The 24,414-nt window shown below is 44.5% G+C and overlaps 1 protein-coding gene across 1 annotated transcript in view; it reads left to right on the top strand.

The window, feature by feature from the left end:
* The window catches only part of NOD1 (nucleotide binding oligomerization domain containing 1), a 289,117-nt gene that overhangs the window by 203,339 nt on the left and 61,364 nt on the right, over positions 1 to 24,414 (top strand). Inside the window, exon 4 of the mRNA XM_078663898.1 lies at positions 12,205 to 14,005. Coding sequence (XP_078520024.1) covers positions 12,205 to 14,005 — 1,801 coding nt within the window. The remainder of the gene's footprint in view (positions 1 to 12,204; positions 14,006 to 24,414) is intronic.

Raw genomic sequence — 24,414 nt, 5'->3', positions numbered from 1 at the left:
TGGGCCACGCGACAACGGATCAAAATAATATTGATTTGATCTTGAAAGAAAATTACAATCAAGCCTTCTTAAATTGTTTCCAAAAGATAGGAAAAAAAGAAGCAACTCAAAGAAATGAAAACTTTACATGAAAGACTCTATAGGGAAAATACTGTTTTGATGTTGTGTACTATGAATATTTACATTTTTGTTGGTTTATTAAATTTTAAAAAAAAATTAATAACAATAACTGTTAATGTTCCCTTTCGTGTAATAAAATTGGTTTATTAAAATTGTTGGTTGGTAAAATTAAAAACGTATTGGGAGATCATTTGCGAGGGGTGAAATTCAGACCGCCCAGGGGCCTCCACAGGGTTTAATCAGGCACGGTCACACAACCGAAAACATGTCCATGTTCCCTTTGGGATAAGTAGTGCGTCTACTCGCTGCTTGGTCCTGTTGTCTCTCAGTGGGGGGTGTCCGCCAGGGGTCGCCATGGTTGTTTTTGCATTGTTATTGCATCCTATACACTAGTGCACTTTAGCACTCAGCTAACACCCAGTGCCCATGTTCATTGTGACGGAGCTCACTCCCAGGCAGGATCGAATTCAATTAGTCAATCAATCAATCAATCAATCAGGGGTTTATAAGCGTGCTACTCACCCGTGAGGGTCTCAGGGCGCTGGGGGGGGGGGGTGGGGATTGGGCAGTTCTGGATCAGTCGAAGAGCCAGGTCTTGAGGTCGTTCCTGAACGTGTGCAGGGTCGGGAGCTCGTTCCATTGGATTGGCAGGCTGCAGGTGAAAAGTAGAGGTCAGTCCTCATACGGACCAAGTACAGACCTTGGGTGCTCATTGTTATGTGTGGTCGGAAAATGAGCCAGACTGAGCAGGCACAGCATGTCACTGAACGAGACAATTAAGCCTCAGGGAGTGCCGATGCTGTTTTTGAGTATCACAGTTAGCACTAATGGGGGTGGAGTGAGGTGAACAGCCTTTACAACGACACTTTTACAACCCACTACCTTTACAACGCAACTTTTACAACGCAAACTATTACAACGCATTGCTCTGGGGGGCGCTCTAGGATAGGGAATAGGTTAATTTACTATCCAATAACCTTCCCTAGTGTCCACGGGGACTGGAGTTAGAATAGTAAATTAAACTATTCACTATCCAGCACCCTAAAGCACTATGCGTTGTAATGGACTGCGTTGTAATACTTACGTTGTAAAGGCATGCGATGTAAATGCATGCGTTGTAATGTCATACATCCGTGGAGTGAAAGGGAGCCGTGCCTGCAAGGAGCCAGATTACGCACAGTGGCCATTTAAGAAGTTCTACTTTCGTCTCCTACAGAAGACAGATGAGCCTTGGATGTCTCCTTCCACATGTCATCTTTAAAACTGTGAGGCACTCCAGGTTTTCATTGAGAGAAAATGAAAAAAAAATTACGGCTAACTACCAAATTGAGCAAAAAGAAAACTTTGACAACTCAAAACAATTGTTTTTTTTGACAATTTTACAATGAAAAACATTTATCCTCCCACAAAAATGACAAGGGAAGGGAGTAACAAAATGAAACAAGCACAGTTTGGAGATAAAAGGAAAAGTGAGATGTGCAAAGTGGAGAAAGTACAAAGTGGCGAAGATTGACAAAAAGAAGGGAAGGGAAAAGGAAATTAAGAGAGAGGAAAATAACTCTATAAATAATGTAATAATTTGTGGAAAGTGGCCCCTGGGTCTCTTGGATGCATCACATTTAATGGGGCAGGCATCAGGTAGTGAGGACAGCAAGGAAGAGAGAGTGGGCTTCTGCTGATGGAGCTGAGGTAGTAGGCTGCAGGCACCTTGATATTGCTGAGTTTTTACACCTTACTTAAACTTTATTGGTTTTATTGTAGATTGAGGGGAAATAAAATCAAGTTACAATGGGTTGACACTTGGGAGAATTGTAATCATTCTTCTAAATGTGAGTTCCTGTATCTGGTCGGCTGTAGAAAAACATTACTCTGGGGACAGATCTGTGTGCATAGCCATGCAGGACTTTGTGTTTGAGGCTGCTACTCAACACCTTGGTCTGGTGTAGCTTACTAAAGCAAATTAAAGAACTCCTTACATTATCCTTTGGGGCAGGGGGAGCTACAAATCTCAACAATTGAGATAAGCAGAGCCATTAAAAGAATTACCGCCTGATTCATCAAGCTAAATTGCACTCGCAAAGGGCAAGATTCTCAGAATCTTGCCTTTTGCGAGTGCAATTTTTGCATTTGGGATTCATCATCCCAAATGCAAAAGTCGCTATTTAAGAATTCGCACATTTGAGAAGAATTGAATTTAAGGAATCTCTGTTTGAGATTCCTTAAATGCAATTCATGAAGCATTTTAAAATTGCGAAAATGCAATTTTGGGCCGCTATTTACCGAGAGGTCAGACCTCTCGGTAAATAGCAAAAACTTAGAAAAATGCTTTTAAAAGCATTTTTCTAAGTTGCATGTTGCACACACACATGTCCTTTGGACATGTGCGTGCGCAACACCTGTTTCAATTTACATTTAAGGGGTGCTACAGGGTGTCCTTTGGACACCCCTGGCACCCTTTCAATCGTTATCTTATTTGCGAGTAGCAAATTGCTAATCGCAAATAAGGAATACTCCCCATTCATTCCTATGGGCCTTTTGGCCCATAGGAATGAATGGGGAGTTATTCCTTATTTGCGATTAGCAATTTGCTACTCGCCAATAAGGAATGTGTAGGAATCGCTATTTATTTAGCAATTCCTATATGAATACCGTTTTGCGAGTCCTTAATAGCGATTCGCTATGAATCGCTATTAGGGGCTCGCAAAACGGCCCGTTGATGAATAAGGCTGTTAGGGTATAAGGTTCAAATCACTTTCAGAAAAGGGAAAACATTATTATCTACAACAATAACTCCCATGTACCCTAAAATCAAGGTATGAGGTAGCTGCTTTTCAGTCCAAACATGGAAATAATTAGATGCCCAGAATACTCTGAACTGTTAACAATCATCTTTTTTTTAAGAAGGGCCATAAAGCACCGACTCTTTCCATAACCAAGACTCCAGCCCTCAAATGCAAGACCACTGGCTGGTCTGTATATGCTGTTTGTGAACATATACTCACAATTGTGTTTCCTTTCTGCCACATGTGTTAAAAGTGGTCAAAGCCACTCCGAGTAGGTAGCACATTATGTGGGCATCATGCAGGACACTTTTTTTGTCTCATTCAGGATGTGATTGCCAAAATATAGTTTTGAAACCAGGACACCATAACATCCTGGTCCCAGCACTGTTTAAGGATGACGTGGGTATTGCTGTACTGAGCAGTAACATCTTACCTGGAAACGTGAGATAAGTAAACCAAGGAAGTAATATATGTGTTGAAGAGCACAGTGAGAATATTGAAGAGCACAGTGAGGATATTACTGATAGAAGGGGACAACTCTTTAGCCCCTTCGCCGTGGGGCTAATTCCCCAGTGGTGCGGGGAGGGAGGGGGTCGCGGGCGGCACCGCGGTGCTCCTGACGAGCTCGGCTCGTCACGCAGCGCGGTGGCGCTGTGCTCATGATGAGCTGAGTTCCTCATGACCACACCCGTTTCTTTAGAACGCTCAGCACAGCAGGGGAATTATCCCCACGTGGGAGCGCCGCGGCGGTCATGACGAGCTCAGCTCGTCATTAGCACTGCGCCACTGTGCCTCATGACGAGCTGAGCTCGTCATGAGCACCGAAGGTGTTAGACTCAATTGAATGATGCTTCATGGGAAGAGGATCTACGTGAGATTTGCTTTCAAAAAAGCAATGTGACTCTGCAACTATTTCCTTAAAGTGTAGTAAACATGTTCAGATAAATAATGCTCAGGACAATCAAGCACTGGGCAGGAGGGAACTTCCCAAGGAGAAGAAGCAGGGTGAAAGCACGACGCAGCTTTCACCACAGTAACGACAAAACAAATCGTTATCAGTTGTGGACAAAGAAACCCGGATAGATTGCCATAGATCTTATGAAATGTGATTTCCTCTCAGTAATTAAAAGGATTGTTAATCAAGGGTGCAGTTTGTAGAACTCATTTCTGAAATTGAGAATCCCTTGACTGATGATTCAGTTTTGTAAGAATAACAACTGGCTATAGGTGATAAAGTTCTCTACAAAGTCTAAAAGCATATAATTGTAGGTGCAATTGTCACCCAGTAGGTTCACTTGTACCATTATTGTGATCTCTGGAGGAGGAAAGACTGGGTGGACCCACCAGGAGACTAATCTGAGATCCTACAGATACACTACACAGATATCTGATGTGGATGCAATAGTCAACTGGCTCATAAGTTTAAAGTTTCAATTTACATTTGACTTTTCAGGGAGGAGATAGATTTATTCTGCCTTTGCCAGACATTCTTACATAGGGAATTGTGTTATTTTGTTTAAGGAAACCTTTATTGAAACAAAGCTGATAAAACTCACATAAGAATATTTAACATCAGTGTCAATGGGAAGAGAAAAAGAGGACAAAAAGAGAATCATAGACTATGCGCTTGTTTAATAAAATAATCAATTTTTAGGAAGTCAAAGGTGTAAACCATATTTTGCAACTGTGGCAAACTTGAAATCACAAGCTCAACTCAATGGACTTAAAAATAGCTTAAAGAATAGCAAGCAGCTTTACCATTAAAATTTGGAAGTCCATTGTTGAATGTTTTGAATGTATTAATTTTGATGATCCTAATTGATCTGCATGTTAGATTATATTCAAATTTATTTTCCGGGGGTTCTTTTGATTTACACCCCAATGTATCAGTCTCCAAAATGCCATTTTTATGTATGTAGTTCAATGCCAAAATATTGTGTTTTAGTGACATTAATCTTTAACTACTTTGCAGCAAAATAGGTATCAGTAATACCCAATGATTGTTGTGGTGTGAGAGCAGTCTCATTGAGGATTGCAAAATCATCTGCATAGATTGTATAGTACTCTGTTTAGTTGCTGTAAAGTTTGGAGGAAAGTTGTCACCTAGTGAGGATCTAAGGGCCAGATGTAGGAAACCTAATACCGGTCGGTAATGGCCGAAATTACCGTATTTCGGCCGTTACCGACCGGTATAAGGCATTTGAGATGTAGGGGCCTAATTTAAGGATTCGGTAATTTACCGAATGGGTAATTTAAAGAATCGGTAAATTACTGAATTCTAAAATTCCGATTCGGTAAATTACCGAATCCTTAATGTAGGAAGCACTCAAGTGAGTGCTTTTCACTTGTAAGGGTTCGTTATTTCCCACCAACTACATGTTGGTGGTAAATAACGAAAACCGTTAAAAAAGCAATGTTGTGCTTTTTTAACGGTGTCATGTGGCAGACATACATGCCCTTAGGGCATGTATGTCTGCCACATGTGCACCCATGCACTATTCAGGGGTGCAACAGGGTGTCAATGTGACACCCTGCCACCCTTGTAAGTCTACCCCCTACTACCGAATCGGTAAATCTCATTCATTCCTATGGGCCTTCAGAAATTACAAAATAGTGTGCAAACTGACTCGGAAGCCATTGTTGCCAGCCCAGTACCCCATGCTTGCTGTCCTTCTAAGTAGCATGCCTCTCATTACTGCTTCACAGCCCGGATGTAAAGGGCCTTCCCAGTTTCCATCCACCCGTTCTCCAGAGCTTCCAGGCCTGTGTGTGTTTGTGACACTGCTGTAATTTGTTAGGGCCTTAAAAACAATGCCCTAACTGGCTTGGAATAGATTGCTGTATGCCTGAATCCTGGAGAACAGACAGACTGAGAATGAGCCCTGATATTAGAGACCGTTGCACATGTAATTGAAACAAGAAAAGAGAAACCGAAAGTAACATCTGAAGATCGTGAAGAATTCAATGCTTCTCAGCTACAACATCTGATGCTGCATGGGCACACCTGCACAGACTTGAAACAGCTGGAGGCCAATGAGGAAGAAGTCAGTGCAATCCTCATTATGAATAAGGAAAATAGCAAAAAAAATTAAGAAAGAGCAAAAAGTATTGATAGCGATCCAGCATAAAAAATAAGTTAAAAGAGTAGGGATAAACAACATAAATATATCAATTATAATTTAAACAAGTAATGCGTTCGTGACCTTTTGAAGAAGCATAAAAGAACTAAAAATAAACGTAGTACACTGCAAATTAATGTTATCCATCAAAGAGCAATCAAGGACTAATAATAAGTGATTAAATATCTGTATTAGTCTTATCAGTAGGGCCAGAGTTAAAGCAGAGTGGTGTACAGGGTCAAAGGTCAGCAGGAAGTCAGCAAGCAATAGGAGAGGTAGATGATTTGTGGACCTCTGGGTGTCCGCAGATAAAAAGTGGATAACGGGAAAGGATTTTCCCCATCCAAATGATTTAATTTATTTTTCAATATTTTAAACTCTTTTAACCTCTAGGTCTTGATGGCTATGATTCTGCAAATTATCTGAGAATAAACGTTTAAATTATGCTAATGATTAACCCTTTGAACCCTTTTGAACACATTTTTAATACCAATTTCTCAAAAGCATGTTAATGATTATTCTCCACACTACAGAAAGTCAGTCCTTGTTTTAAGTAAAGTTCTACTTTCTTAGCGCATTCTATAGAACTACATTTAGAGGGTTTAGTTGTCATGGATAACAAATATTCCTGGATAAGCTGAAATGTAAAATGACTCTTTTTTTATCTCCCCTTTAACTTTTTTTCCCATGGACAGATCTCCATAGCACAAGACCAAAAAATAGCTACACTTAAATTGTTTACCAAACTTTGAGCAGAGTCCTAAAATTGAACCAATGGTACTAGCAAGCCATAAGGACTTTTTCTAAGGAAACTGAGGCCAAACAACACTACGCTACCCCTTTCACTGACTTTAATACACCTGTATAAAGAAATATGAAAATTAGATAATTTGATGGTCTTAGATCAGACCTACTCTGTATTTATTGATATTTATTGAAACAGTCAACTTTGCCCTACTCTCTCTTCTGGCGGTTATGGCGGACCGCATAAGCCTATCATCGGATGAATGTCAGGCAGGGAATTGCAGGACATTTGTATAGCTGATTACAACATCTTAACTTGAGCAGGTCTATATGATATCTGCTTTATCCATCTTGGAAGCACAGTATTAAATCATTTCAGGACCAGGCACTTAATTGTCTGTTCTGTCCCTGAATCTTTAGGAAACTTGGTAAAATTAGCCTTGTTGGACACAGTAAGGAATGCATCTCTCTGAAGCTAATTAAGAAGTCAATTGATTATGGGAGAGCGGCAAGAAGCCACAGTGATTTATTCTAACTTAGAGGTAGCAAGCTGATCTGCTCTTTCAGCATCAGTTTTACGCTTTCTCAAGTGCACTTTCCAATACTTCCGCCTGTCTAGGGAATCTGCAATGCGACTGATCCACCGGAGTACTGCGGAGTGAGTCAGATTCATATGAGGTTTGTGAAAAAAATACAGCATACCAGACATAAGGGCTTCCCAGGGGACAGGCACCATTGCAGCTGTCCTCCCTAAGAAGAGTAATACATTTATTTCTAAAGATCTGCAGCACATGTTAGAAGAAAAGACCACAAGCCCTTGTAGAGAGTCCACTAGGACTGCCTAGTCTCTGGCTAGGGCTCTCCTCCTTTTCCCGTTTGTGAGCCCTATGTCTTTTTTCTTTTTTTTCCAGAGTTTTATATAGCGCGAACTAGACCCAAAGGTATCAGAGCGCTTTACGGACACCAGTTGCATTACAGACGGACACTTTATTATTTATTTTTTTAGGCACGGGGAGATTAATCCCTTGCGCGCTTATGACGAGCCCAGGTCGCGGTCCGCCCACGCGAAATTGATTCCCCGCCTGTGCGGGAGAATCAATGAGTTGGCGGAGTCGTGACGAGCCCAGCTCGTCATGAGCACAGCTCTACTGTGCCTCATGGCGAGCTTGGCTCGTCACGAGCAACGTGGCGCCGTGGTCCCCCCTTCCTCGCGCCGTTGGGGAATTATCCCCGTGGCAAAGGGGTTAAGTGATTGGCCCAGAATCATAGGATGCTGAGCGTCCCTGCCGAGACTCGAACCCGGTTCCCCAGCTTTGAGGTTGACCGTTAAGCGACATCCTCCAGTTCTCCACTTTTACCCACCCAACATTTGCAGGTAGTTGCCTTGTTTTTTGGTTTATTGTGGTATTGGCTCTAACACAGACATTAAGCGTTTCTATGGAGCTATTTTGAAGGATAAACCCCTGGCAAGCAACACTGAAAATGTTCACCTTCAATACTAAGTAATAAACCAACCATTTCCACCACAATGGTGCAGCACATAGTGCTTTGCACTATTCAGCACGCTGTATCAGTGATCAAACCCACTTGCGCTCTGAAGGATCCCTGAGAATGCAAACTGCATTATTTATTGGAAGTCTTGACAAATCAATCATTTACCAAATTCTACAAGCCTTTATTAAACCTACGGCCTGCGAAAGTTTGGATGCTTTCTCACAATCCCTATGTGATGACATCTCCCTTTTCTTTAGAGACAAGATAGAGTTGATCTGTAATAAAATCATTAATACAACTTGTCTTATGAATTCCCTTCCTACAGCCCCCCCCCCCAGTCCCGGGCCATGGACACGGAGACACTTACAGTATTTCCAGCTGCCAGTTTAAGTGACATTGAGGCACTTATGGCACACATCAAAACAGGGTCTCCGCTTGATCTTATTCCGGCCAGAATTGTTTCCACTTTGAGCAACTCCCTTGGGCCTCTGATCCAAACTCTGGTAAACTGCTCTATTACTGAGGGCCAGGTACCACAAGATTGGAAGAAGGCCATTGTAAACCCAATTCGGAAGAACTCTGCCCTTCCCTGGTCGGACTTATCCAACCTCCGCCCCATTTCGCTCCTTCCCTACCTGAGTAAGATGACAGAAAAACTCATCAACACCCACCTGTCGAGGTTCATTGAGCGGTCTGGTGGTCTAGACCCCTCTCAATCTGGATTTAGGCCCAACTACAGCACAGAATCAGCACTCCTATCTGTGACAGATACCATCAGAATGTCCCTGGATAGTGGGAGCTCTGTGATTCTTGTGCTGCTGGACCTCTCTGCGGCCTTCGACACGGTATCGCATGAAATCTTACTCAGTCGATTGAAGGAGATTGGGGTGGGGGGTCTGGCATGGTCCTAGCTGAAAAGTTTCCTATCAGGTCGCTCTCAGAGCGTTAACCTGGGCACTTTTCGCTCAGCCCCGATAAAGCTCACTAAGGGGGTACCACAGGGCTCATGCCTAAGCCCCACACTCTTTAATGTGTATGTGGCCCCCTTAGCAGATCTCATGAGATCATATGGATTCATCCCCGTCTCATACGCGGATGATACCCAGCTGCTCTTTCCCTTCAAAACCCTGACAGCTGCCGTTAAACACTCATTCTCTGGAAGGGATGAGGGCTGTGTCCCAATGGATGGCCGCTAACTTCCTGCAATGCAATGTAGGGAACACTGAGGTCATGTTATTTGGAGATGCTCCCCTATTGTGGTCACCGGACTGGTGGCCTCTTCATCTGGGCCCGGTCCCTAGTCCTAAGCAGACTGTAAAGAACCTGGGGGTTCGATTAGATCAGGGCTTATCACTTAAGTATCACGTCAACCAAACAGCAGGATCCTGTCTGCATGTAATCGGTCTCCTTAGACGAGTGTTTCCCCTGCTACCGGACACATCCAGAAAGACTCTGGTCCAGGCCCTAGTGCTTAGTCGCCTGGACTACTGCAATGGGTTACTGATATCAGCTACTGATAACTCACTGGGTAGGCTTCAGGTAGTCCAGAACACCGCTGCCAGGCTGGTTCTCAATGTTCCTCCGAGAACTACCTCGCGCCCTCTTCTGGACAAATTGCACTGGTTGCCAATCCGGGCACGGGTGCAATTTAAAACCTGCTGTATAATCCACAAGAGTATTTATGGCTTGTGTCCTTCTTACTTAGCTGAGGAATTTGTTCCATACAATCCAGTACGTACTCTCCGCTCCAGCAATCAACATTTACTTCAGGTCCCCTCAATAAGGAGGGCAAGACTGGGTGGAAGAGCTCTTTCGTTCTTAGGTCCCACCCTCTGGAACAAACTACCCCCTACCCTCAGACAGTGCACCAACCACCTAGCCTTTAGGAAAATGCTGAAGACCTTTCTGTTTTGATTCTATCTCTGTCTTCATTCTGACAAGCACTTTATCGGTACCTGCAGGGCATACAAAGCGCAGAGATACTCCTTCGGGAGTCGAGTCCAGTGCTATATAAGCCTATAAATAAATAAATAAATAAATACATAAATAAATCAGTGCTTTTAGCACGTAAGATGCTATGAAGCACCTAAACATCCAAGCCCCGACCACTGGAATTCACTTCCCGAGGGGGTGTGAGCCCTCACCGTGTCCTAAACTACCCACGAATGCATTCATCCCGCTGAATAGAAGAACAATTGATGACGTACAAGTGTGCACTGGTCCATGTTGGTAAACCCTGTACCCTTATTAATGTTTTATTTTTAATGTGCTGGTGTTCTGTTCTTTCTTTATCACAAAGCAGGTTCTTTGTTCAAAACCTTGTTATGTGATCGATCACATACGCCTAGCTGTGTGTCCCTCTTGTGCTTTTGTAAGACATCTTTGGTAGAGTTGTCATGCTGCTTTCTGCTTAAATAAGGAAACATTGGCAAAGCAATATGTCTTGCTTGCCTTTCAATCCTGACTAAAACATTAAAGAAAAGCCTTCTAAACTGAAAAACAGGAAGCACTATTGATTTTTGTATATAACGGAGCTATAACAAAGAGCCTTTGTTGTGTGATGATTCAGTGTGCTTTTGAGGTGTCAAATAGTCCTGGTGCTTTGCAATCCAAGCACTCTATATAGGGTGGAATTATACACCAACTAGCCAATATCTTGCAGTGAGAGAGTATTACTCCTCTTAGCGTAAGTATATTTTAAAGCATTAGTCACAACAGGTCTTGCCACAGCTGCACTGTCATGCTAAATCTATTAACTCAGAAGAGGTATTCAAAGTTAGCAGGGTCTCAATTTGGAGCGTTTAAAGAAATACATTGAAATGCTGCCCTTGTTGAGGTTACTAAGCAAAGCTTCAGGAATATGTGAGCAAACTATTTCACATTTCATTTATACTAATACCAATGGGTGATTCACAGGTAGTCCCTTGAGCTACATGTGTAAACTGCAAGAATGCCATGCAAGGAAAGAAAAAGAAGAAAGTCCCAGGGCACAAAGAGAAAAATGTGTATGAGGCACAGAGAAACAAACCACTGGTCTGGGTATTTACTTCTGTGAAACAAAAATACATTCCAAGCGCGCTCCAACAACTTGATGGCTGCCCTGCGTGACACTTGAGCCCAAATGTGCTCCCACTATGTCGTCAGAAGCACTTTAATCGTAAATGTCCCTTCGGAGTAGTGCGAGAACTAAAAAAGTGGCCTGGCTGTTATCGCGGGAGATGGACGGCCAGCCAGGGTCTTAGTCATCCTCTCCCACAGCCTCCTTTTATGTTGGGGATTGCCACTTCCACTCCTTGCATCCTTTCATTGTATTTTGTGTTATTAGAGTGCAAACTGTCCTTTCAATCAATAATTCTTGCCACATACCACTCCCCAGCAGCACACGTTTCTTTTCATTTGTGCTGATAAATGAACCCACGTTTTGTATGAACAACATTACTAAGGTAGCATAAACCTTTATTTTATTTTGTAACTGTACCGTTTTGATGTTTTTCCTTATAGTTCTTTGCATTAGTAGCATTAACATATTAAATACAATCCATAATCTTGTGATTAATAAGCTTGTATATAAACCTATAGCCACAATTTGTATTTGCTTTGAGAGTCAATCAGATGTGACCCACACAGGTGTGCGGGCGGAAGTGGCAAGGAATTTTGAGGCGCACATCCAACACCTGAAATATAAGCTCCAATGGTATTAAACATGATGAAAACTTATGTGTTAATGGTTTTATGGTAAAGGGATGGAGGTAAAGGGTTTTTATATTTTCACGCAGATCCCCTTCCACATTTTAACCCCTCAAAAATGTTGTCTGTTTTCAAAACGCTGTAGTTTAAGTTTTCTGTGAAGAGGAAAAACTTCATAAACCTAGTTCCTGTTATACTTGATCTCTTGTCACAATCTGATCACCAGCCTGATAATTGTCTCTTTCTTTAATCTGTAGTCAGCCAGTATAGTGAAAAGATCCGCCAGGAACTGTGCCGAGACACCAAGTACATCACGTCCTACAGTCAGAAGGAAGAGATGCTGCTTCACGAAACCTACATCGACATCTCGATGGAGCTGGTCAGCGACGCCAATGAAAGCATGGGAGTTGTGAAGTGCTTGCCTGACCTCTTCGATGCCAATGGGGTGATCAATGCTGAAGGAGAAACCGTATTCATCTTTGGTGACGCTGGGGTTGGAAAGTCTGTGTTGCTGCAAAAGATCCAAAATCTGTGGGCTAGGAGAGAGCTTTTCGCCGATGCCAAATTTTTCTTTCGATTCAAATGCAGAACATTTAGCTGTTTCAAGAAGAGAGAAACAATGTCTTTGAAGGATCTGCTCTTCAAATACAACTGTTTTCCAGATGGCGACCAGGAGGAGGTCTTCCGATACATCTTGCGCTTCCCCCACACGGCCATCTTCACATTTGATGGCTTCGATGAGATCCATTCTGACTTTGATGTTAGCAGGATCCCTGAGATCTCCTCTCCTTTTGACTCTACACACCCCATTGTGCTGCTCATGCATCTTCTTAGTGGAAAGCTGCTTGATAAATCAAGAAAGGTCTTAACAGCCAGGACTGGGACGGAGATCCAAAAAAATATTGTCAGGAAGAGAGTGATGCTTCGCGGGTTTACTAGTGAAAACCTGCAGAAGTACACCAAAAAGTTCTTCAAAGACGAAACATTTCAGCAGCTAGTGTCGGACCATTTGGTAGCAAACCCCAATCTTTGCAGTCTATGCTCTGTGCCTCTCTTTTGCTGGATTATATTTAAGTCCTATCAACATTTTCACACAAAGTATGACAGCTACCAGTTGCCTAAATGTGCCATCACCCTAACGGACATCTTTTTACTCATAGTTGAAGTCTACATAAATAGATCAATGAAAACCAGCCCTTTGAAGGGGAGAACAAAGAGCCAAGCGGAAACTTTTGGAGCCTGCAGGGATGTTTTGTTTGCCTTGAGTAGATTGGCTCACAATGGAATAGAGAAATCACACTTTGTGTTTGGCCAGGATGAAGTGTCATCCTTGCTATCTGACCAAGACTTAGAGTTGGGGTTCCTCAGAACGGTGGATGAGTACACTGGGTGTGCAGATGAGTCCACCTATGAATTCTTTCACCTCACCCTGCAGTCCTTTTTTGCTGCTTTTTTCCTGGTGCTGAATGAGAATGCCTCTGCCTTTGAGATGTGCAAGTTCTTTAACAAGTGCTCCATCCCAGAGACACGCCAGCATAGCCTCTACCCCATCCCTTGCTTTCGAGACAGGAACAGCAAAAAAGAGGATCCTTTCCGAAACAATGAGCACTTGCAGTTCGTAAACCTTTTCCTGTGTGGTCTTCTTTCCAAACCAAAGGAAAACCTCTTAAGACATTTGGTTCCACCCATCATCATCAAGAAGAAAAGGAAGGTGCTCAGGCAGTACCTCTTTAGAGGGGTGAAGCTGCATTTAAAGATTCTCCCACGAACAAAAGATGGTGAGTTCAACCGGGTGTCAGCCATGCCCAATTTCATCTGGATGCTACGATGCATCTCGGAAACACAGAGTCAGAAAGTAGGGAAGCTTGTGGCCAGGGGCATATGTGCAAATTACATCAAGCTAACATTCTGCAATGCACATTCGGCAGACTGCAGTGCCCTTTCCTTTGTGATCTGCCATTTACAGAAGCGTCTGGCTCTGGAGCTGGACAACAACAACATCAACGACTATGGAGTGAAGCAACTCATACCATGTTTCAGCAAGCTCACCGTGGTCAGGTACTGCAAGGCATATCTTAAGTTAAAAGTAGGCTTGGTTGATGGATGCTGGGTGGGGGTTTTTATACTAGTGTACAGAGGGAGTAAGGGCACACCTCATCTCTTATGCTGCCTTTTTAGCCAATAATGGTGAATATGTTAGGGAGGGAGGAGGGTGGGGTGGAATAGGTCAACCTGAAATGTTATTAGTTTCTGTTACTTATAGATCAAGTTGATCTAGCTTCTTTTTAAAGCAAGTGTTAGAAAAGCCATAAGGTGTGGCTTGCAATTTGAGTTGTAACTAAAATATTAAACACATCTGTTTTTTTGTTGTTGTTTTTTTCCCCCGGGTCCTATGATTATGCCTTTTTCAGCTCCACGGACCACTGCTACAGGTCCCCCAGGTAATCAGTATGGTCCGACAGGTTGGAATACACCTCGGTGGAGTAAACTTTTCATCTCCCTAATTCTGGATTTTCCTTCCGCCAGTTATCTAATAGTGTCTTGGTCTGGGTTAACATTCATACAAAGACCCCCTGAACTTGTTCAGAAAGGACACACAAGGTGGTCGGCGCTTTTCCAAAGAGGGCTAAGGCAAATGAGGACAAACAAAAAAAACACCTGTTGCAGTAAAAAATTAAACCAAATCAACAAACATACTCTTCTTTTATACAATGAGATACAAATGTTAATGTGTGATGATTCATTGTACCTGTGAGATTTAAAAACCTCCCCCATAGGAAGCAGAATGATACACCAAACAGCCAATAGCATGAGGTGAGAGATAAATACTCCTGAGGTTGGAGCCAAAGCCCACTGTGCGGGCTAAAGAATTGGTAACAATAGGTCAAGCAGACAGCTGCACTGTCAAACCAGACCCAAAAAGAGCTTGACCATTGAACCCTCCCACCCTCAATCCATTGTATGATATCCTCAGTGGAACTAGCCCTACTCCAGCCTTCACCCTGCGTGCAGTATACCAGGCTGTGGTCCCCCGACCAGTTTGAAAGCTGTAAGCACAAGCTTCTTTTGAGGCATATGCATTTCATTCTACACAGGAACTTCTGAGCCGCATCCTGTCACATTTGCTTGCAAGAAGAAGGGCAACATTGCAGGCTCTGTTTTTAATTGGGATGTTATATCTTTTTGCCAAAGTAGCTGCCCTTAAAATTGCTGACAAATTGGGGGTTGTTCAAAATCTGCCTTCCCACACCCATAAACTTTGGGGATTTCCATCTGACATACCTTTGGCAGCTTCCATTTCCTACGTGAAACAATATCGATCTGCGTTCGCACAGTTCAAGTTCAAGTTCAAGAATTTGTATAGCGCGCTACTCACCCAGAGGGTCTCAAGGCGCTTGGGGGGGGGGGTTCATTATTTATCGAATAGCCAGGTTTTAAGTTCTTTTCTGAAGGAGATGTGGTTCTGTGTGAGGCGGAGGTGAGTGGGGAGTGAGTTCCAGGATTTGGCCGCTAAATAGGAGAAGGATCTGCCTCCCATGGTGGACCTTTGGATGCGCGGGACTGCGGCTAGGCCTAGATTGGAGGATCTTAGTTGGCGGTTGGGTGTGTAGAAGGATAGTCGAGTGTTGAGGCATTCGGGTCCTAGTTTGTAGAGGGCCTTGTGTGCGTGGGTGAGGAGACGGAATGTTATTCTCTTGTTGACAGGAAGCCAGTGGAGGTCTTTCAGGTGGCCAGTAATGTGATCTTGGCGAGGGATGTCCAAAATGAGTATCGCCGATGCGTTTTGGATGCGTTGTAGTTTTTTCTGCAGTTTGGCTGTGATTCCGGCGTAGAGGGTGTTTCCGTAGTCGAGTCGACTCGTAACCAGTGCGTGGGTGACAGTCTTTCTTGTCTCGGTGGGGATCCAATGGAAAATGTTTTTGAGCATACGGAGTACGTTGAAGCAGGAGGATGAGACGGCGTTGACTTGTCTGGTCATCGAAAGGGAGGAGTCTAGGATGAAGCCTAGGTTGCGTGCGTGGTCTGTGGGTATGGGTGCGGAGCCCAGGTCCGAAGGCCACCATGAGTTGTCCCAGGCAGAGGGGGATGATCCTAGGATGAGCACTTCCGTTTTATCTGAGTTAAGTTTTAGGCGGCTGTTTTTCATCCATATGGCAACTTCTTTCATGCCTTCGTGAAGATTGGTTTTGGCGGTGTTGGGGTCTTTGGTGAGGGAAAGGATCAGTTGGGTGTCGTCAGCGTAGGAGATGATGTTGTGGTTGTGTTGGCGCGCAATGGAGGCGAGTGGGCTCATGTAGACGTTGAAGAGGGTGGGACTAAGTGATGATCCTTGTGGTACGCCGCAGATGACATCGGTGGCCTCTGATTTAAATGGGGGGAGGCGTACTCTCTGGGTTCTACCGGCGAGGAACGAGATGATCCAATCCTGGGCTTTACCTTTTATGCCAATGTTACTGAGGCGTTGTATGAGGGTGCTGTGGCAGACAGTGTCGAAGGCGGCGGAGAGGTCGAGTAGAATGAGGGCCACTGTTTCTCCGTTATCCAGGAGTGTTCGGATGTCGTCAGTTGCTGCGATGAGGGCGGTCTCGGTGCTGTGTTTGGCTCGAAAGCCGGATTGTTATGGATCGAGGGAGTTGTTGGATTCCAGGAAGGTGGCGAGTTGGCTATTGACGGCTTTCTCAATGACTTTGGCCGGGAATGGGAGGAGGGATATGGGGCGGTAGTTTTTAAGTTCAGAGGGGTCTGCTGTGGGTTTCTTCAGGAGGGCGCTGACTTCGGCATGTTTCCAACTTTCTGGGAAGGTAGCAGAGTTGAAGGAACAGTTGATGATGTCACGGAGATGTGGTGCGATGATGGAGTCTGCTTTGTTGTAGATGTGGTGGGGACATGGGTCGGTTGGCGAGCCAGAGTGGATGGAATTCATTAGGCGGTTGGTGTCTTCAGTGGTGATTGGGTTCCAGGCTTTGAGGTGGTTGGGGGGCTGGTTAGGTCCTGGGGGCGGTGGAGAGGGTTGTTCGTTGGAATTGTTTTCGAAGCTGTTATGTATGTCGGCAATTTTGTTGTAGAAGAAGGAGGATAACGAGTCGCAGAGGTCTTGGGAGGGAGTGATGTCGTTTGAGGCTGCGGTGGGGTTGGTGAATTCCTTAACGATGTTGAAGAGCTCTTTGCTGTTATGGGCGTTGTTGTCGAGTCGATCTTTGAATGCTGATTTTTTGGAGGATCTAATCAGCTGGTGGTGTTTGCGGGTGGCTGATTTGAGGGTGGTCATGTTGTCGGAGGTTGGGTTTTTTCTCCAAATTTTCTCGAGAGTGCGGCATAGCTTCTTGGATTTCTTGAGTTCATCGTTGAACCAGGGGGCCTTTTTGTTGTCTTGTTTGGTGTGATGGTTTTTCAGGGGTGCTAATTCGTCAGCGCTGTGGGTGATCCATTGTTTGAATTTGATAGTGGCTAGGTTTGGGTCCGATGGGAGGGCGGGTGGGTTCTGGTTGAGCGATGTGAGGAGTTGGTCGGTGGTGGTTTTGTTCCATTTTCTCCGGGGAATGGGTTGTGGGGGGTTGTGGGTCGAGGTTGTTTTGTAGCTGAAGTGAACACAACAGTGGTCCGTCCAGTGGAGAGCTGTGGTGTGATAGAAGGAGATGTGTTTGCTGGAGGTGAAGATAGGGTCGAGCGTATGTCCGGCTACATGGGTGGGGGTGTCGACAAGTTGTTTGAGGCCAAGATTGGCCAAGTTGTCCAGAAGGGTGGTGGTGTTGTTGTCGTTTTTCTTTTCCAGGTGGAAGTTGAGGTCACCTAGTAGAATGTAGTTCTCGGAGGCGAGGGCATGTGGACTAATGAAGTCAGTGATGACTTCACTGAATTGTTTACGGGTTCCTGGTGGTCTGTAGATGAGGGTGCCTCTAAGTGTAGTTCTGGGGTCGGTGTGGATCTGGAAGTGGAGGTGTTCGGCGGTTGTAAGGTTATCGTCGGAGTTGGTTGTGATTTTGATGGTGTTCTTATGGACGATGGCGATGCCTCCTCCTGTTTGGATGGGACGGTCTTTTCGGATAATCTTGTAGTTGTCCGGGATGGCTATGGCGATGTCGGGTGTTGATGATGCGTTCATCCATGTTTCTGTGAGGAAGGCGACATCCGGTGATGTGGTGTCTATTAGGTCCCAGAGTTCAGTGGCGTGTCTGTGGACCGAGCGGGTGTTCAGCAGGATGCATTTTAGGTGGTTAGAGTCGGAACTGTGTTTGGAGTTAGTGGATGTGGTATGGGTTTTGATGCTGGTGAATTTGCAGGAGTGGCAGGCGAAGGGTCCATGGGTGAGTCCTGGGGCGGTTACGCAGCATAGAGGTGTGCGGCCGGGGTTGAGGGCTAGGAGGGAGGCGGCTTCATACGTTATGCTGGGGCGGTGCGCTTTGCGGAGACCAGGGGGACTGGCGCTGGGCGCGGTCCAGGCGCGGACGGGCGTAGACGGGCTTACCTTTGGCGCACCTTCGGCGCCACCGCTGCGCGTATGGTCATCAGTCATATGTGGATAGTGGAAGGGGAGGGGCGAGGAAGGGTCAGCTGGGAGGCGGGAGCGGGGCGGAGCTACGGGCCTGGAGGCACAGTCACAAAATGGTAGCCAAAACAAACGTGGAAGCGGGGCAAGTCTGTCCGTGCAAGCAGGCAAGAGTATTCACAGCAATCAAAGCGTACTATTTTACTCAAGCGCTAAGGTAATATGTCAGCATGAGCAACAACAAATATACAGGCACGAATTCCAATGTGCGCTAAATATGCAGCAGGCAGTTTAAAAGAGGCACAGAGCGCTGATAGATGAAAATGCGCTAAAATATGCAACAGGCGCTGCGTTTACAATGAGGCACAGAGCGCTGAAAGAATCAAATGGCAGACAGAAGCAAAGCAGCAAAGCGCTACGATACCGGATGGTCAAGGGAGTCTGGGGAGCGACCGCTACTGCCAGAGTCAGGACGGTCACAGCGAAGGGGCTGGCGAGGTCTTCCTTAGGTATCAGTGGGAGGGAGGGTCAGCTGGGAGGCGGGAGCGGGGCGGAGCTACGGGCCTGGAGGCACAGTCACAAAATGGCAGCCAAAACAAACGTGGAAGTGGGGCAAGTCTGTCCGTGCAAGCAGGCAAGAGTATTCACAGCAATCAAAGCGTGCTATTTTACTCAAGAGCTAAGGTAATATGTCAGCATGAGCAACAACAAATATACAGGCACGAATTCCAATGTGCGCTAAATATGCAGCAGGCGGTTTAAAAGAGGCACAGAGCGCTGATAGATGAAAATGCGCTAAAATATGCAACAGGCGCTGCGTTTACAATGAGGCACAGAGCGCTGAAAGAATCAAATGGCAGACAGAAGCAAAGCAGCAAAGCGCTACGATACCGGATGGTCAAGGGAGTCTGGGGAGCGACCGCTACTGCCAGAGTCAGGACGGTCGCCTTAGGTGTATAGAAAGTGGAGCGAAGGGTGTTGTCACGGAATTGATAACAAGAAATATTAATAGAATGAGGAAAAAAGTCAGATATTTTGAAGATTGATAATTGTTGGAACTGCACACAACTCAAGAATGAATTGAAAAACTCACATATGATTCTGCATTCAGGCAGAAGTACAGATTTATGTCAATTCAATTAGGAATAGTCTTTTGATAAGGCCTATATATATTTAATAATACATGTAGTAGCCCTTGTAACAAAAGTACTGTAACTAGCAGAACCCATTCCAAAATAACTTTGCCGGGTGAGGTAACTACGCAAAGCTATATTGTGAAAGTTTTGTGAATTGGGTACTGAGACCGGAACCTGGTTGGGGATATGGATAGAGACTTTACAAAGCATACATTATTCAGAAATGTACATATGTGCTCTTTCTGGATTGAACATTGAAGTATGGTTGGTACTCTATGGGCTCAGTCCTTTCAGGATGACTGGCTGGAAAGGGTGTTAGTTTTGAGCTCATTGAGGTGGATGGTGGCTCTTTATTAGGGGCTCAGAAAAGAAGTCCTTGGGATCCAGAAAGCCTGAACTCTGAGATGCTCATTGGGGCCCGGTGTACGATAAGGAGCGGGTCATTGACAAATGAGAGGGAATGTGATGGAGAAATGTTGATTGAGAAGCTTTAAGAGTACGGAGGGTCAGTGCCATGTGCGGCTTCTAATACTATGGTGAATATCACTTACAATGCCCTGTTTTTGGCAGGCAACCAATGTGCTTGGCGTCAGGTCAGTTAGTTAAATGATGTTCATGGTGGATACTGTGTAGAATGGAAGATCCCTTGATGTGCATTTGCAAGAGTCCACCTTTTCATGACTGAGATATTGATCAGAAACGTAAACATTTGGAAAGGGAGGTGTTGGCAAATATTTTTGATATTTAGCAACCAGAACCTAGGACCAGTGCTTGTAGGGTGATGCAGAATTCTAGCCACTTAACCAAGTTGCACTGAAACCCTAGGTTGCTAGTTGTAAGGCACCTGGGGTTTGTGTGGGGTGAGGAGATGGGGGAGGTGTGAGCTAGTGAGACTGGGAAATAAAGGAAGTTAGTTTTGGATGACTCCAACATTACTGAATGGATAACCTTCCAGCGTCCAGTGGCTGATAGGTAGCCAAAGGGTTTGGTTTGGAGGAGTGTAAGGAATGGGACGGGAAAAGCGCTTTGTGTCATCAGTGGAAACAAGATACGAGATGTTTAAGTCTCCCATGGAAATTGTGCGAAAGGTGGACAGGAGAGATCGAGGATTGGCTGTCAATGACGAGGGATGTCAAGAGGCAGACAAACAGAAGGCAAGTGGAGCCCCAGTCAAGTGTCCTGCCTATCACCTATAGGACACAATGGTCCAGAGCATAGGGGAGTGGCTGATACATTTAAAATGTCAAGGAGTATGATGATGTTACAAATGTGCTGTTTCAGTGAAATTCCCTGTATGGGAGGCAGATTGCAAGGCATTAATGAAATTGAAGGATGCGAGTTCTTGAGCTACCCAACTGAATCCCAAACGTTCACGGGTCATAGAGAAGGAAGTTGGGGTACGGGCCGGTTGTTGCATGAAGAGGTATCAGCTGTCAACGTTCTTTGGAAATGCAGGACAGCAGAAGATTTAAAGCATTCTGAAAACACCGTGGGGCCGATTCACAGAACTAACTTAAGACAAAATCCTAAACTTACTACTTTTGGTATTCACAGAAGTTAGGATTTTGTCTTAAGTTTGTCTTCAGACAGACTTAAGACAGACTTAAGTTAGGATTTTGTCTTAAGTCTGTCTTAAGACAAACTTAGGACAAACTTAAGACAAAATCCTAACTTCTGTGAATACCAAAAGTAGTAAGTTTAGGATTTTGTCTTAAGTTAGTTCTGTGAATCGGCCCCATAACGTTTTAATAGGGAAGTGAGGCTGAGTGTGGCAGCTGATAATTGGGATGGTGGTGATAAGCATCAAGGGAGGTAGGAACAGTAGGCAGTAATGGGCGGTGGAAGGGCCTTAGCATTATTGCTATATAGGATCTTGTGTAAAAATTATGATACAAAGTTAGGAGTAGTGGAGTAGCAAGGGAAGCGGGGGCACGAGTTTTGGCGGCGGCGGCCTCACCCGCTATCACCTGCCGTCTCGGGGCACAAAATACTCACCAGCATCCCCCCCAGCTCTTCCCTGTAGTCGTGCGGGAAGTAGCGCAGAGACCGCTATGGGCGCCCATAGGGCTAGCTACGCCACTGGCTGTGAGGTTACTCTGTATCTCGTTAGCATGGGGAAAGCAGGGGTTTGGGGGAGTAGATAAGATGAGGTTATAATGCTACTATGATGGAGTTGAATATACATCATAGCACTCTGATGGTCATTTTGTAGGTGCTCAACTAATCCCAAGTCTACTTAGATGTGTGTGCATTGTGTTCAGAGGGCATGGATGGCCAGCGCAAACCACGGTTGATAGTAAAAGATGTAGGTGATGCCCGCACGAATGGGGCAGTGTAAAGAGTACCCAGTTTTAAAGAGCAAAGCTGGTAATAAGAGTTAATTACCCCACTAGGGTGATCTGAACTCAGTGAGTGGTGTTCAGCATAAGCAATAGTTATAAGGCATTCAGAGTCTTGTCATTGAGCAGAGATAGTCACGTATGCCAGCTTGTCAGGATGCCAAAGGGTGTGGCATAGAATTGCTGCAGTAGGTCAAGAGATAGAACAATATTGACCCTTCAAATATTCCCTATTCCCTGAGAGATTGCGAGAAGTATTTTCCGGACCCTTTGGAGACACATTTGGTTTTTGACCGGATAAGATTAGAGATACTCCGAAAGTGTAAAGTTAAACTGGTGAAAATTGGGACAACTTACCAACTGCCAGAGACACTACACAGCCTCAGCAGAATCTCAGCTCAAAGGAGGACAGCAGACATCAATTTCCAACCTGCTGTTGATGTCCAACTAGGTTTGATACTTACAGAAGAGGGTTCCATCTTTGAGTTCCACATCATGTACTGGAGCTGCAAAGACCCTCCTTCGTATACATCAACCAGTGACCTCACCCACTGGGGACATAGGAAGTCAAATCACAAGGCAGGTGAGTCTTCATTTACTCACCCATCCATTGATAGAATGACACAAAGGCAATGGGAAGATAAGCTGTAGAAAGGAGTATGCGACTTTCCTAATATTTTCAGACCACTGGTCCATTCCTCGTGTGCCTTGCATCAAGACTACTTTATCCTCATCACCTTTGTGACCTTTCTAGCATACACCTGGAAAGAAATACTAATGTCACATGAGGCATTCATAAACTTCAACAATATGGCTGGTGTCTGTATCTGCCCAGTTTTCTGTTAGAACAAAACTGAATTATATAATTCTATTTGTTTTTAGAACTAGATTTTCTCGATTTCCCAGTTTTATAATGCACACGAAGGACTCCCTGTAAAAAGGATGGATAGTGTCTTTTGATGGCTGATCTTACAGAAAGACAGTCCTTCACCTATTGGGGTGAAGACTAAACATCCCTTTTTTTAAAAATTTCACAAGACGATCATCTTATCCGTTCCTTTACCAGCCCAGTTTTAACCCCTCTCCCGGGGAGGGGGAGAGGGGGGGGGGAGGTGGCGGAGGGGGGAGGAGTCTTCTTTCTGTAACTCTCTAGCAGTTTTGACTGCTATAAAAAGTTTTTATAATTCTACCTATGACATGGCCTTCCTCAATGGATGTGGGAAGTAAACCAAGACATGGTTTTTGAACATTTTAATAATTATTTAGTACTGCTTGGTGTTGAAATATGTTGCACTTTATTTGACCAATGGACTCGAAAAAACATAAGAGCTCTGGATTTCTCTCAGTTCAAAACATTTGTCTCAAAAACTGTACCAGCGAGGGATGCCTGGGTCAGTGTGATAGATTGTCCGTTCTTGTTTTCATATTTCTTCTTTGTAGTCTGGTACTTGTAGTTTTCCCTTTTTAAATCAAAGACTTCGAGTCTCCGAAAGCAGAGAACAATCCCAGATGAGATGTACTCTTCACACCTTACCTGGGACAACACTGGATCGCTAAACAAGTCAACGCAATCATTTTAGGAAGGCGTCGTCCCCTGGGATTGAAACTTAAGGACATTTACGACACATTGATGTGTCTATTCTGTGGCTTGCACATTTTCGAATGTATGATAGAGGCTTTTTTTAGGATGTTTGGGCACGGATGACACAACCATTTCCTTTTTTTTTCCAAAACCATATACTCGCATTGCTGACTGCTCCAGTCATATTATGTCGCAAATAATGTTCATGTCAGCATTCTTTTCCTCTGTTTAATTCATGTCATATATGATATCTTAAGTTCTCAAGTGCCTGGGGGATGTATTTGCAGGTTGAGCATCCAGTCAAGGCATCCTAAGCTGCAGGTCCCAGGTAGAAATCCCTGTACTTCCAAAGTTTGATTTGTCAGAAATTGAAAAGAAAACACCCTGGTCCTGTTAACTTCTATTGGCACATGAAAGCGAATGTTTGTCTACCCAGCCAATAAGAAGTCTTACAACGTAGGCAATTGCTTCCATGGTTTGCCCCCATTGGAAGCCCATGATGCACCATTATGCACCAAGTGTAGGTATAGACATTTGTGTTGGGTGGCAGCCAGGAAGGGGGAAGAGATAGTGGGTGGGGAATACAGCAGGGTGGTCGTGCGGCCGCGACACTTGGAGGATGCAGCAAAGAACAAGTCTGGGGCCTGGAGACTTAGGGGCCATGGCCACCAAGCGGGGCTGTCCAAGAGACAGGAGTAGGGGAGAGAGAAGTACAGGCTGAGAGATAGGCATAGCAATTCATGATCATTTACATGGATTACTTTCCTGGTATGGTGCTACATGAGCTGAGCTTCGGATGCGCTTTATGCTCATTATTCATGGCAGTCCATTAACGTACATTAATGCCCACCCAAGCAAGCAATACTACAAAATTATTAAAGAACATACAAAAACGTAGGTTTCTGATGTGTGTAAATAATAGT

Source organism: Lissotriton helveticus, chromosome 10, assembly GCF_964261635.1.
Source record: "Lissotriton helveticus chromosome 10, aLisHel1.1, whole genome shotgun sequence".
In the NCBI taxonomy this organism is placed as follows: domain Eukaryota; kingdom Metazoa; phylum Chordata; class Amphibia; order Caudata; family Salamandridae; genus Lissotriton; species Lissotriton helveticus.
The sequence above is the reverse complement of the archived record's forward strand: the minus strand, read 5'-3'. Positions and strand labels throughout refer to the sequence as shown.